General features: G+C 39.9%; 1 protein-coding gene across 1 annotated transcript in view; it reads right to left on the bottom strand.

The window, feature by feature from the left end:
* Nucleotides 1-15,556, bottom strand: part of LOC138958057 (uncharacterized) — a 24,404-nt gene extending 8,848 nt beyond the window's left edge. The window contains exon 1 of the mRNA XM_070329112.1: nt 14,935-15,556. Within this exon, the coding sequence (XP_070185213.1) occupies nt 14,935-15,556 (622 nt within the window). The remainder of the gene's footprint in view (nt 1-14,934) is intronic.
* Between the last annotated feature and the right edge of the window lie 558 nt (nt 15,557-16,114).

A 16,114-nucleotide genomic window follows, 5' to 3' on the forward strand; every position in this document is an offset into this window, starting at 1 on the left:
CGTTTCACGTCGCCGTGTCCGTCCGTCCAAGTCCGCACCGTGGTATTCCAATATCTGTGTCGAACTGCGTGATGCCAAATGTGACCGTAGGCGTGCTGAGCGCAGGTATCTTAAGACTGGTCTTACTGTCCATAAACAAATATTTCAAGGAGCAAAGGACATTGTAACTAAGTTAGTACACGCAGCAAAGACAACCTTCCTCCAAACCCAGATTATTGCTTGCGATTCAAGCAAAAAACTGTTCGATATTTGCTGCCGGTTGACCGGCCGCAGTAAGGTATCCCCACTTCCCACTGTTTTCCCCGCTAGTCAGCTGCCAGATGTATTCAGTGATTATTTTATCAAGAAGGTTTCTGATATTCGTTCTGAACTTGATCAGATGAGTGCACATTCTGCTTCCTCCAGTCATGTTGATGTTCCCACTGATTGTTCTTTTCCATCATTTCAGCCAATCAGTGAAAAAGACCTTAAATCTATTATTCTGAAGTCCAAACCAACAACTTGTCCACTTGATGCCATACCCACACCACTGCTTTTTAAGAATCTTGATGTGTTGTTGCCAGCTCTTACTCAAATTGTCAATGATAGCCTGTTATCTGGTGTTTTTCCATCACTGTTCAAAACTGCACTTGTCAAACCACTTCTCAAAAAAACTAGTCTTGATGTCAATATTTTGAAGAATTATCGTCCTGTATCTAATTTATCATTCTTGTCCAAAGTTTTTGAAAAGGTAGTTTTGAAGCAGCTGTTGTCATATTTGAACACCCATGATTTGATCTCGCACTCTCAGTCCGCTTATCGCCCTTCTCACTGTACTGAAACAGCCCTACTTAAAGTAATCAGTGACATTCTGTCTGCTCTGGATGGTGGTGATGTGTCAGTGCTTACCCTACTTGACCTTTCTGCAGCGTTCGACACGATTGACCATGTCACGCTTCTCCATAGACTTCAGACTCTGTACGGCATATCCGGTCCACCGCTAGCATGGCTTGAGTCCTATCTCATTGGCAGGACTCAGGCTGTGCTTGTCGATGGCCAGATGTCTGCTCCAGCCCCACTTTCTTTCGGCGTTCCTCAAGGTTCAGTACTCGGTCCCATCCTTTTCATCATGTACACTAAGCCCCTATCCACACTGATTCAAAACCATTCTGTTTTAAATCAGTCTTTTGCTGATGACACCCAGCTGTATAAACCCAGTCCCCCTGCAGAGACGCATTCCGCCATCCAGACCATTCAGACATGCATCACTGATGTTAAATCTTGGATGGTCGATAACAAACTTAAGCTGAATGATGATAAGACTGAAGTCTTACTGTGCAAAAAGAAGAACACTACATTTCCCTCTCCCCAACCTGTTTCTGTTCAAATAGGCAATACCGACATTCTTTTCTCACCATCAGCTAGAAACCTTGGATTCACCGTTTCATCTGACATGACCCTTAACAAACATATATCTTTAGTCTGACATGACCCTTAACAAACATATATCTTTAGTCTGACATGACCCTTAACAAACATATATCTTTAGTCTGTAGAGCAGCTTATTTTGAGCTTCGTAAGATGATGATCAGCACCATTCGCCACACACTCTCCTCTCAAACAACTAACACTCTTGTCTGTGCCTTTGTTTTTTCTAAACTTGACTACTGCAACTCTCTTCTCTCTGGCTGTCCTCTGTACCTCCTGCATAAACTACAAAAAGTCCAAAACTCGGCAGCACGCCTCATTCTCAAAGCACGAAAACGAGATCACGCAACACCACTTCTTCACACACTGCACTGGTTACCTATTCAAGCCCGCATTGACTACAAACTGTCCACCCTCTGCTTTAACTTCTTTTCTGGCTCGTCTCCTGCTTACTTCTCTGAACTCCTCACCGTCTATTCTCCAGCAAGACAACTCCGTGCCTCTTCTGACTGTCGCATCCTTACCATTCCACACACCAAAACCAAAACCTACGGACAACGCACTTTTACTTTCTGCGCACCCACACAATGGAATTCTCTCCCCTTTCACATCCGCCACTCTCAGTCACCCCAAGCATTCAAACGAGCACTTAAAACGCACCTCTTCAAGAAATACAACCCCTGATTTTGTTTTCTCAGTCCATCAGTAGGCTACATATAGTGTATTTGTTGTTTTAGTGATAATGTATATAAACATCTAGGACTGTTTTCAGCATTGTTGATAACATGTTCTGTTTGATTAAGGGTATTCAGCTGGTATTTCCTTGTTTTTTACTACCTATTTTATTCATGTTTTTATTACTTAGTTAGTGGAAGAATCTTTTGTAATGTATGTTTGATGGTGTATGCTTTTAATTAAGCGTTGTTGACTATGAATGTAGATGTAAATGCTTGCATAACTGTGTTTTAATTTTAAATGTGTCAAGTGCAAAGAGCATAATTGTAAAGTTATGATGTTGCGCTATATAAATGCTCATTTATTATTATTATTATTATAAACAGCTCTCCTTGAATCAAAAGAAAACAAAAATAAACACAAAAAACACAACACGACACACACCAACTCGATGCCCCCCCCCCCCCCCCCACCTGACCCAGACACACAAAAGCACATCATCACCACACTCACTCCCAAGCGCCCCCCTCCCCTCCACACACATACACGGTTGTTTTTAAAACGTTAAATATTGACAGACGAAGCATTTATTCGATCTGTCTTTTATTGAAGTCAACGAGCTGTTGTTCGTGTCGCTGTTGAAACTGGGTTATTTATTGGTCTTTTTTTTAATCAGTCATCACGGCCCCGATCCGTCCTAGTCTGCAGTTTATCATCCTCGACACAATGTTCTTCATCTCCAATTCCTATCATCCTCGACACAATGTTCTTCATCTCCAATTCCTATCATCCTCGACACAATGTTCTTCATCTCCAATTCCTATCATCCTCGACACAATGTTCTTCATCTCCAATTCCTATGTTCCGCTACACAGACCCAGGCAATTGATAACGTACTGCATGCATCGTCTGACCTATGTTCCGCTACACAGACCCAGGCAATTGATAACGTACTGCATGCATCTCCAATTCCTATGTTCCGCTACACAGACCCAGGCAATTGATAACGTACTGCATGCATCTCCAATTCCTATGTTCCGCTACACAGACCCAGGCAATTGATAACGTACTGCATGCATCTCCAATTCCTATGTTCCGCTACACAGACCCAGGCAATTGATAACGTACTGCATGCATCTCCAATTCCTATGTTCCGCTACACAGACCCAGGCAATTGATAACGTACTGCATGCATCTCCAATTCCTATGTTCCGCTACACAGACCCAGGCAATTGATAACGTACTGCATGCATCTCCAATTCCTATGTTCCGCTACACAGACCCAGGCAATTGATAACGTACTGCATGCATCTCCAATTCCTATGTTCCGCTACACAGACCCAGGCAATTGATAACGTACTGCATGCATCTCCAATTCCTATGTTCCGCTACACAGACCCAGGCAATTGATAACGTACTGCATGCATCGTCTGACCTATGTTCCGCTACACAGACCCAGGCAATTGATAACGTACTGCATGCATCGTCTGACCTATGTTCCGCTACACAGACCCAGGCAATTGATAACGTACTGCATGCATCGTCTGACCTATGTTCCGCTACACAGACCCAGGCAATTGATAACGTACTGCATGCATCGTCTGACCTATGTTCCGCTACACAGACCCAGGCAATGGATAACGTACTGCATGCATCGTCTGACCTATGTTCCGCTACACAGACCCAGGCAATGGATAACGTACTGCATGCATCGTCTGACCTATGTTCCGCTACACAGACCCAGGCAATGGATAACGTACTGCATGCATCGTCTGACCTATGTTCCGCTACACAGACCCAGGCAATTGATAACGTACTGCATGCATCGTCTGACCTATGTTCCGCTACACAGACCCAGGCAATTGATAACGTACTGCATGCATCGTCTGACCTATGTTCCGCTACACAGACCCAGGCAATTGATAACGTACTGCATGCATCGTCTGACCTATGTTCCGCTACACAGACCCAGGCAATTGATAACGTACTGCATGCATCGTCTGACCGTCTCGATCAATTTGATAACAGTAATGGAATACGGTGCACGAATCTTAACACTGAAATGCGAACGAAGAAAAGACACCTCTTCTGCACTTACAAGCACCAGAAAGCGCAAAGAATACAGTCTAATCCCCCCCTCTGCTTCTTTACCTCTGTAAACTTGTAGAGCTATTTAGTTATTTTTCGATAAACACCCAGCAACCAAACAAATAACGAGCCAGCAACGGCCTGAATCCTTGATAGCGCAATGGGAAGCTGTTCTGTGTCGGTACTACTTTTGCGACTGAAAAGTTTCGAACGCTCTAATGTACGAAGTATACATCTCTGGAGCAAACAATACAAACATACCGCATTTAAATTAACAACTACAGGCCTGAACACATGCATCTCCATATAAAATCCATGAGTTCGGTTGTTTTCTGAATCTAGATCTGCCGTGCACAAACGTTCAACACAAGCAAATTTCCAAGGCAAGTAGTAGTTCCCCTTTCAAATTTCTTTTCACTCAGTTTCTTCGACAACAGATTGCAATCCGACGGTTTGTTTCAACAATATTTCATTTTATAAACAGATCACACGCAACCAAATGCACACATCTCATCAATTTAAAGAACATAAAGCGGTTCCATACACTATTTTCCCCAGAAAACTGAACTTCATACAGTTTTTAACGTTGGAACACGGGTGCAAAGGTTCGTCTGCTTGTCCCATTTGACGAAAGAACATTTCCTAAGCGATACCAAAACATGAACAGAACACACACTATCTGCCCTTATCGCCACAGCAGAATAACAACATATCTGTGTACTTGATTTTAGTCCAAAACAGGAAAACTGACAAGAAGTGTTAACAGAATGGAATGATTTGCACGGAACTATACAACCGCGCATTATTCAATCGCCTGCGCGGATAGACTGGTTGAGTAAATAGGATTAGATCAAACTTTCGCACAAAAACTCTTCTTTTCTTTGAATAACTGAAGAAAGGAGGAATAAAAAGGTTACATACCTCGTCTCTGTGATTATTAGAAATAATGGTCTCAGTTCGCGGTCATTTAAAAGATCGGTGGAGCTCGCATTGTTCATGATCCGCTAAACTTCGACCATTATTTTTAATAATCACTGAGACATGTAACCTCTACGTATTGCATTATCACTGGAATGCACACGAGGCACTTTCGATGCAGTTCTTATCACCGGAATGTACACCAGTCCACACTCATTTACCCGTGGAGCGTTTATTTGCCGGAATTTAGACAAACACGGCATTTGTCTCGGAAAGACACACAATGACTCTTAACGTCTGTATCCATCATTAGCTTTTGACAGCCTTCGAGTCTGCAGACTTCGGTTGAAGTGGAAAACGAATTGATAGGTTCACCTGTAAGTGGTCACCATAGACGAGCACACGAATACTTGCTAACTATTGTTTTCAGGGAATACTCCCATTACTGTTGTCAATTAATCAAGATTTTCTGTTCGTATTGCTTGGCACTTGTGACATAGAGTGACCGCTTTAGATTATTTTCTGTTCGTATTGCTTGGCACTTGTGACATAGAGTGACCGCTTTAGATTTTGATTGAGAGGAATTCAATATCTTGCCACAGAAATCAAACATAACAAGATATTGGCATAAATAGACGCGCGAGCAAACACACACACGCATGAACGCATGCACACAAACACATACACACGCAAACACAAACAGACACGCACGCGCACACATACACTCACACGCGCGCGCGCACGCACTGACGCACGCACTCACACACACACGCACAAGCACACCTACGCACGCACGCACGAAACAGACGTGGGCATGTACACACTTCTTTTCTCTCTGCCCATCTAAATCTCTATCTTTTCTCTCTGCCCATCTAAATCTCTCTCTTTTCTCTCTGATTTTAACACAGAATTTAATGTCAGAATAGATCTCGTCTAAATATCGGGCCCTATTGCTACGCTGAAAACACAATAGCTGGTAATATTGAAGTGGAAGGATGATCAAAAGTTGATAATCATCGTCTGAAGCCGATACTTGGAATACAATTACCTTAATTGCTATTTTTTTATGTGACATGAACTTAATAAAGGTTTATGAGATATTGTAATCGCACAGTCTCATAATGGTGACGCATTATCGACGTTAGATTGAATGTAAGCGTAAAAGAAGAGTTTCCTGACATGTCTATTCAAAAAGTGCTTTATTTTGGACAGTAAAGCCTCCTGGAAAATACTTTACATACTCCTGTAACGTGATCAGTCCAAGATAAATCGTTATCAAGTATTACGCCCAGAACTTTCAGATTATTAACGTCTTCAACGGTGCGATCATCTATTCTTAATGGTGGAAGTTGAGATTTTAAGGCCCGGCGTTTTTGTGTGGTAGTTATAAACATGCTCTTTGTGTGGTCGTTATAAACATGCTCTTTGTGTGGTAGTTATAAACATGCTCTTTGTGTGGTATTTATAAACATGCTATTTGTGTGGTAGTTATAAACATGCTCTTTGGTAGGTCCGGGTCAACAGCCCTGTGGTTTAACTCCACGCTAAACCTCGTCAACACTTTTTGGAAGGCGTTCTGACAGAGAGAGAGAGAGAGAGAGAGAGAGAGAGAGAGAGAGAGAGAGAGAGAGAGAGAGAGAGAGAGAGAGAGAGAGAGAGAGAGAGAGAGAGAGAGAGAGAGAGAGAGAGAGAGACAATGACAATGACAATGACAATTCTTTATTTTACGAGGGTAACAGAATAAGCATTGGTATACTTTTTTGCATCTGGCCCTCGCCCTAAAGAGGGACTAAATCTACTATAATAACTACTACTACATACTTACATAATTAGTAAAACAGTATAAGTGTATGTACATAAGTGCATTATATATATGAAACATTGTAGTTTATAAATGTTCATGACAAGGTGCAAAGCAAAATTTTGCAAGTCAATTAGAGTCAGAATACTATGCAATTGTACATCAACTCTGCAAGACAATGGATATTATGGAGAACATCATACTTTTGTGAACAAAACAATAAATCAAAAGTGAGTGACTGTGTCCCAAAGGACATAACAATCAAGAATATACTATTTTCATTAAATGGGATATATATTTGTTTTTGAAAGAATCTGTGCTGGTTGCTTCCCAGCAGTTTGTGATGGTCGACTTTTTTTCACTATTTCATCATCTATCATTAAAGCAGGACCAGCTGAACAAATATTCTGGCGTTTTTGTCTTGTTGTTATAACCATATATTTGGTTTTCTTTGGGTTAAGAGACATATGGTTTAGTTCAGTCCACTCTGTCAACTGGTTTAAACTCCTTTGAAGTGATTCTGATAAGCGAGTTAAATTTGTGTTGCTGGAGTGAATTGTGGTGTCATCTGCAAAAAGTTCACATACATTTTGAATATGTAGGGGGAGGTCATTAATGTATACAGAGAAGAGGAGGGGCCCTAAAACCGATCCTTGTGGTACACCGTATTTTACTTCTTGCATGCTCGACGCCGAGGCGTTTGTTAGTACAGTTTGTTGTCTGCAGGTGAGAAATGAACTAATAAGTTTGACAGTTTCGATTCCGACACCATACAATGCGAATTTTCTCAGTAATAACGTGTGATCAATAACGTCAAAGGCTTTAGCAAAATCAACAAAAATGGCACCACAGAATTCATATTTTCTCCAGCCATTGATCAACAAGAGAAACTAAGGCAGTATGGCATGAATGGTTAGCTCTAAAACCCGATTGTTTCGGGTGAAGTAAATTGTTTTGGTTAAGATGCGTTAGAATATGTTTGTTAATGTGTTTTTTAAGTGGTTTTGATAAAACAGACAATATTGAAATTGGCCTATAGTTTGATGGTTTTTTTGTCACCTGATTTAAACAGAGGAATGACTTTAGCCTGTTTCAGGGCGACTGGGAAATAATTTTTGTCTAAACAAAGATTATAAAGGTAAGTGAGTGTTTCAGAAATTACAGGGGCTGACAATTTAAGAATCCTACCATCGAGGCCGTCGATTCCCCGGGAGCCTGTTTGCATAAGGTGTGTAAGTGCGCAAAAAACTTCAGGTACTATACGTAGAGGAATATTCGCTTGACTTGAAACTTGTTTCGACTCACAATATTCTTCTAACACTTTCAAATTGTTCAAATTGGATTTGTCATTTTAGAAAAATGCGTGTTCAAAGAGAGAGAGAGAGAGAGAGAGAGAGAGAGAGAGAGAGAGAGAGAGAGAGAGAGAGAGAGAGAGAGAGAGAGAGAGAGAGAGAGAGAGAGAGAGAGAGAGAAAGAGAGAGAGAGCAGAAACGAACAAAGAGAGAGAGAGAGAGAGAGAGAGAGAGACAGGGAGAGAGAGAGAGAGAGGAGAGAGAGAGAGAGAAAGAGAGAGAGCAGAAACGAACAAAGAGAGAGAGAGAGACAGAGAGAGACAGAGAGACAGAGAGAGAGAGAGAGAGAAGAGAGAGAGAGAGAAATAGAGACAGAGAGAGAGATAGAGAGAGAGACAGGAAGAGAGAGAGAGAGAGACAGGGAGAGAGAGAGACAGGGAGAGAGAGAGACAGGAGAGAGAGAGACAGAGAGAGAGAGAGACAGAGAGAGAGAGACAGAGAGAGACAGAGACAGAGAGAGTCTGGAGTCTGGATGGTTTATTGATTGGGCCTTGGGCCCATTTCAATTCGGGGTGTACACATTTTCATCATTCATGCTTCATGAAAAATAATCATTGTAATATTAATCATAATAAAATAAATCATCATCATCGTAATGACAGTCGACATGACGACTGTGGAAACAGAGACAGAGAGAGAGACAGAGAGAGAGAGAGAGAGAGAGAGAGAGAGAGAGAGAGAGAGAGAGAGAGAGAGAGAGAGAGAGAGAGAGAGAGAGAGAGAGAGAGAGAGAGAAAGAGAGACAGAGAGAGAAAGAGAGAAAGAGAGAACTCAGAACTCAGAACTTTATTACATAAGGATAAAGGTTTTAGGCTTAGCCTAATCTTCCAACCTGTCCTTGGAACATATACAGAGAATAATTGTAAACAAAGCAAAGACTGCGCACATACCTCATCAAAGTATTAAACTAATAAAACATCAAAATAATGGTCGAGTATAAACATAAAACAATATTGGACTCACAAAGTCATATAAAACAAAACCAGACACAAACAAACGTAAATGTTTTTTTTTACTTTCTTAAAAAAGTACAGCAATGTATTGCCGAACAGGGCCATATACAGGCAGCTAAAGTTTCAAGAAGAAGGGGGAGGGGGACGAGGGATTACACATTCAGATTAACTACGTATACAATATTTAAAAAACAAACACACACTTAAGAGCATTGCATACATTATCCGAGTACACAATGGAAACTAAACATCAGGGGCAGTTTATAGTGTGATCAAATGTGTGTGCAACTGCCTTTTAAAGGCCTTTAAGGATGCGGATCGTTTGATTTCTATTGGCAAAGAATTCCACAGAGATGATCCTGAAAAAGCTAAGCTGGATTTATAAAGATCTATACGAGGAATTGGAGGAAGTAAATTTTGAGACCCATACCTCTTCGTAACATGTGTAAAATAGGATTGCACATAACTGGGCACATCACCATGAACTAATTTATACATAAAGACAGCCTTATTGTATGCAAGGTGGGTTTTTAGGGGAAGGAAATTAAGGCTGTTTAACTTCATTTCTGTAGACACGTGCGATTCATACAGGATAAGTTTTGCAGCACGACGGTACAAAGAATTGAGTTTCAATAAGTGAACATCACTGCAGCCATCCCACAATGTCGAAGCAAAATTAATATGAGGCATTATATGAGCATGAACGAACATTTTTTATGTTTCAGATTTAGCATAATGTTTGAGCTTTGACAACAAATACAAATTCCTTGATAACACTTTGCAGAGGTTGCTTATGTGTGTTTGCCATTGCATTTCTTCATCGACAGTTACACCAAGTATGCTATGTTCTTTAACTTGCTGTATTTGAGTTGTACCTAAGGACAGTTGTAATTTAAGAGGACTTATCTGATGCTTTTGTCTTGTGGTAATAACAATGCTTTTAGTTTTTTTCTGGGTGCAGTATCATGGCATTTGATGTGCACCATTTCGCAACTTCGTCCAAAGTGTTCTTCAGGGAAGAATTTACTGATTTCAACGAGGTGTTACTGGTATGAATGGACGAATCGTCTGCAAACAAACTCGCATTTAACTTTATCATCCGATACATGTAAAGGCAAATCATTAACGTAAATACAAAAGAGAATAGGTCCTAATACAGACCCTTGAGGGACGCCATGTTTTATTAGTGCAGTAGACGAATTCTGGCATTGTAGAGTGACATATTGTGTCTGGTCAGCAAGATACGATTTAAATAAGTCACAGACCGAATCGTTTCTCAAATAATAGTGTAATTTTTCAACAATATGGAATGATCGACTAAGTCAAATGCTTTCTTAAAATCCAAAAACAATGCTCCTGTAACTTCAGACTTGTTCATTGCTGACAGCCAAGCTTCACACAGAGAGAGAGAGAGAGAGAGAGAGAGAGAGAGAGAGAGAGAGAGAGAGAGAGAGAGAGAGAGAGAGAGAGAGAGAGAGAGAGAGAGAGAGATTGATTGATTGATTGATTAAACTTTATTACAGAAGGATGGAGATTTTTGGCGTTGCCTAGTCTTACAATCTGTCCTTGCTAACTAACATGAATACAAAACAGACATGATAACATTATAAGAGCAAAAGAGGTTGACGGCAAAAATAATCGTACATTAACAGCTATTGTGTTTTTAGCGTAGCAATAGGGCCCGATATTTAGACGAGACAAGTATAATGCCGACGAGTCGAAGACGAGTCGCATTATACTTGTTCGAGTCTAAATATCGGACCCTATTGCTACGATGAAAACACAATAGCGTTTATATAGCTATTCTGACATTAAATTCTGTGTTAAAATCATGTTTTTGTCAGCAACAAGGACCAGAATGGTCCATGTCGTTGATTGCAGACGACGGTTCCCTTTCTGCATGAAGCCACGGAAATAACCGAACATTGAAAAACCCACGGACATGTATTACCGAGAAAACTCAAGATAACCGGATGCTTAGCATTACGTCAATATGTTAGGAATCATATGACGTTATGACGTATCATGCTTGCCTACGTAGATTGTATGTTCGAAAGTCTGACTTCTGTTGGGAATTCGCGTGGTGAAGACTGCGGTAAATCTGTAGATGATAAGAGAACAAGGATTGTCTCAGAAGAAACGACGAAATGTTTCAGACCGGTGACTTCATTTCAACATTGCACTACACAATGGACGTTCTATGTGACAGGAGAGTTTGCTGATTTTGTGTTAAACATTGGTGATTGGAGAGATCGTCTGCAAAAATCAGAGATAGGTCGCTTCAGATTGCAGCTTCTGGAAATTTGCAAGGTTCGCTGCCAGTTAAAGAACTGGATTTTACACGTAATGTATGTCATGTACAGTAAGCAACAACAAAAACACACACAAAGCAAATTGCATCGTCTGTCGACTAGCCACAGACACAAGCCTGGCGAGGTATGCGTGTACTTTATACACGTGGAAGAAACCGGAACCATGCGTCTTTGTTATTGCCGATATCGTTTGGATATCGGCAAAAATGGCCAACTTTCGTAGCGTTATGCTTTGATGATCGGAAAAGGGATGTGTGAGACCATCCAATCACAGCCCCCGAATCCCCCCACGTGTCCATCAGAATAGCTATATATGATAATAAATGGCATTTAAAGGCAAAGAAAAAGTTATAGTATTTGATACTATTAAATACAATAACAGCAATAGAAATATGAAAATAGAAATAATGGTAATGATGATGATGTCATAACGATAATAACAATAATGACTGTAAAAAAACAAAACAAAAAAACCCGGATGATGATAAGCAAGCAACAAACAGCAAGTCAAGTGTACTCAAAAGTAAAGTACAAAAACAAAAAAACAAAAAAATGTCACGAGCACTAGAAACATATGGTCCAAATGAAACAACAACGGCAAGCAAGCAAAATAACAAACAGTAAGTCATTTGTATTTTACAAAAGATACCGACAACATAGCAAAAGGAAGAAAAGAACTACAACAAAGGATATACCAACACAACAGTAACAACAGAAACAGCAACCCTGAAAAGAGACTGCTATAAGATAACCGGTATGTATGATAACATTAGGACGGTTTAATACATCGGAGTAAACCCATTTTGAATCACCACTAGGTTACGATAACGGTGGAACGCTCCACTTGGAATCAGATTTGAAACAAATGTCTGTGTATTTGCTTTTTAAAGGCTTTGACTGATGGAATATATTTTAATGCTGTTGGAAGTGAATTCCACACTGATGACCCTGAAAATGCAAGACTAGACTTGTACAAATCTAGTCGGGGGCGAGGTGGAATGAATTTACTAGAACCATACCTGTTGGTTGCTTTTTGAAACAGCGACAGAATGTACTCTGGGACTTCCTTGTTCATAACTCTAAACATGAATAATGATTTATTCAGTTTAAGCTGCTGCATGGTTCAACGGAAGGAGGCCAAGCAGTTTCAGTTTTTCGTCAGTAGTGACCGATGAGTTAGGTATCATAAGTTTAGCTGCACGACGATGGAGAGAATTCAGTTTGATCATGTGAACATCACTGCAGTTGTCCCATAACGTAGAAGCATAACTTAAATGCGAAAGAATGTGTGCATGGTAAAATAATTTAAGAACTGAAGTGTCGACATAATATCGTAGCTGCGAGAATAAGAACATGTTTCTCGACAGCGTTTTGTATATAATTATTGTTTAAATGACATTTCCAGTTTAGCTCAGAATCTATTGTGACTCCTAGAACCCTAGAGAGAGAGAGAGAGAGAGAGAGAGAGAGAGAGAGAGAGAGAGAGAGAGAGAGAGAGAGAGAGAGAGAGAGAGAGAGAGAGAGAGAGAGAGAGAGAGAGAGAGAGAGAGAGAGAGAGAGAGAGAGAGAGAGAGAGAGAGAGAGAGAAAGAAAGAGAGAGAGAGAGAAAGAGAGAGAGAGAGGGGGGGCATGGGACATCCTTTTTAAACTCTAATCAGCTTATACGAACTAAAAACGGCTCCTTCACTTTTTGTGTAATCCAAATAGAGTAGATTTTCATGCTCAATCGGACGTTGATGAATCTTTTATTATTCGCTTTCCACCTCTTTCTCTTCGGGGAAAACTTTCCCTTTGGGCACACTTGCGATAGCTGATCACTGATCAAGTTTGTAGAGCCCGGTTCCCTTCCTTTATTGTGTCGATGTTACATAACTCAATGTCTGACTTTATTGTGTGGATGTTACATAACTCAATGTCTGACTTTATTGTGTCGATGTTACATAACTCAATGTCTGACTTCATTGTGTGGATGTTACATAACTCAATGTCTGACTTCATTGTGTGGATGTTACATAACTCAATGTCTGACTTCATTGTGTGGATGTTACATAACTCAATGTCTGACTTCATTGTGTGGATGTTACATAACTCAATGTCTGACTTCATTGTGTGAATGTTACATAACTCAATGTCTGACTTCATTGTGTGGATGTTACATAACTCAATGTCTAACTTCATTGTGTCGATGTTACATAACTCAATGTCTAACTTCATTGTGTGGATGTTACATAACTCAATGTCTGACTTCATTGTGTGGATGTTACATAACTCAATGTCTGACTTCATTGTGTGGATGTTACATAACTCAATGTCTGACTTCATTGTGTGGATGTTACATAACTCAATGTCTGACTTTATTGTGTCGATGTTACATAACTCAATGTCTGACTTTATTGTGTGGATGTTACATAACTCAATGTCTGACTTTATTGTGTCGATGTTACATAACTCAATGTCTGACTTTATTGTGTGGATGTTACATAACTCAATGTCTAACTTCATTGTGTCGATGTTACATAACTCAATGTCTAACTTCATTGTGTCGATGTTACATAACTCAATGTCTGACTTCACTGTGTGTATGTTACATAACTCAATGTCTGACTTCATTGTGTGAATGTTACATAACTCAATGTCTGACTTCATTGTGTGGATGTTACATAACTCAATGTCTGACTTCATTGTGTGGATGTTACATAACTCAATGTCTGACTTCATTGTGTCGATGTTACATAACTCAATGTCTAACTTCATTGTGTCGATGTTACATAACTCAATGTCTGACTGCACTGTGTCGATGTTACATAACTCAATGTCTAACTTCATTGTGTCGATGTTACATAACTCAATGTCTGACTTCATTGTGTGGATGTTACATAACTCAATGTCTGACTTTATTGTGTGGATATTACATAACTCAATGTCTGACTTCATTGTGTCGATGTTACATAACTCAATGTCTGACTTCATTGTGTGGATGTTACATAACTCAATGTCTGACTTTATTGTGTGGATGTTACATAACTCAATGTCTGACTTCATTGTGTGGATGTTACATAACTCAATGTCTGACTTTATTGTGTGAATGTTACATAACTCAATGTCTGACTTGACTGTGTGTATGTTACATAACTCAATGTCTGACTTCATTGTGTGAATGTTACATAACTCAATGTCTGACTTCATTGTGTGGATGTTACATAGCTCAATGTCTGACTTTATTGTGTCGATGTTACATAACTCAATGTCTGACTTCATTGTGTGGATGTTACATAACTCAATGTCTGACTTTATTGTGTGGATGTTACATAACTCAATGTCTGACTTTATTGTGTGGATGTTACATAACTCAATGTCTGACTTCATTGTGTGGATGTTACATAACTCAATGTCTGACTTCATTGTGTCGATGTTACATAACTCAATGCCTGACTGCACTGTGTCGATGTTACATAACTCAATGTCTAACTTCATTGTGTCGATGTTACATAACTCAATGCCTGACTTCATTGTGTTGATGTTACATAACTCAATGTCTAACTTCATTGTGTCGATGTTACATAACTCAATGTCTAACTTAATTGTGTCGATGTTACATAACTCAATGTCTAACTTCATTGTGTCGATGTTACATAACTCAATGCCTGACTTCATTGTGTCGATGTTACATAACTCAATGCCTGACTTCATTGTGTCGATGTTACATAACTCAATGTCTAACTTCATTGTGTCGATGTTACATAACTCAATGCCTGACTGCACTGTGTCGATGTTACATAACTCAATGTCTAACTTCATTGTGTCGATGTTACATAACTCAATGTCTAACTTTACTGTGTCGATGTTACATAACTCAATGTCTAACTCCATTGTGTCGATGTTACATAACTCAATGTCTGACTTCATTGTGTCGATGTTACATAACTCAATGTCTGACTTCATTGTGTCGATGTTACATAACTCAATGTCTGACTTCATTGTGTCGATGTTACATAACTCAATGTCTAACTTCATTGTGTCGATGTTACATAACTCAATGTCTGACTTCATTGTGTCGATGTTACATAACTCAATGTCTGACTTCATTGTGTGGATGTTACATAACTCAATGTCTGACTTCATTGTGTGGATGTTACATAACTCAATGTCTGACTTCATTGTGTGAATGTTACATAACTCAATGTCTGACTTCATTGTGTGGATGTTACATAACTCAATGTCCGACTTTATTGTGTCGATGTTACATAACTCAATGTCACACGCTTTCCTTCTTTGCCACTACTAAAGCAAACGTGTGCAAGATTGTATGTTACACGCTTTGGAGCATGTGCAAGAACGGATTCAAACTCGAAATCGTCCCTCCAAAAGCCCCAAAATGCACACACGACTTTTATTTCTCCTGCTGTTGTCGTGTCTTCTCTTTACAAATTCTTCAACGCTGAGAATACTGAAAACGGCATCCCAGACTACAGTACTGTTTCCATACGCGAGTTTAGCTTCCCTTGGAAAGTGGCTCGCTCAGGAGGCCTGTTAGTCTGAAACTAGAAGGACAGAGTTCTGAACATAGATGACAAAGACCCCGGAAAGAACAAACATTTCGCGGATGCA

The sequence above is a fragment of the Littorina saxatilis genome, linkage group LG1 (assembly GCF_037325665.1).
Source record: "Littorina saxatilis isolate snail1 linkage group LG1, US_GU_Lsax_2.0, whole genome shotgun sequence".
In the NCBI taxonomy this organism is placed as follows: domain Eukaryota; kingdom Metazoa; phylum Mollusca; class Gastropoda; order Littorinimorpha; family Littorinidae; genus Littorina; species Littorina saxatilis.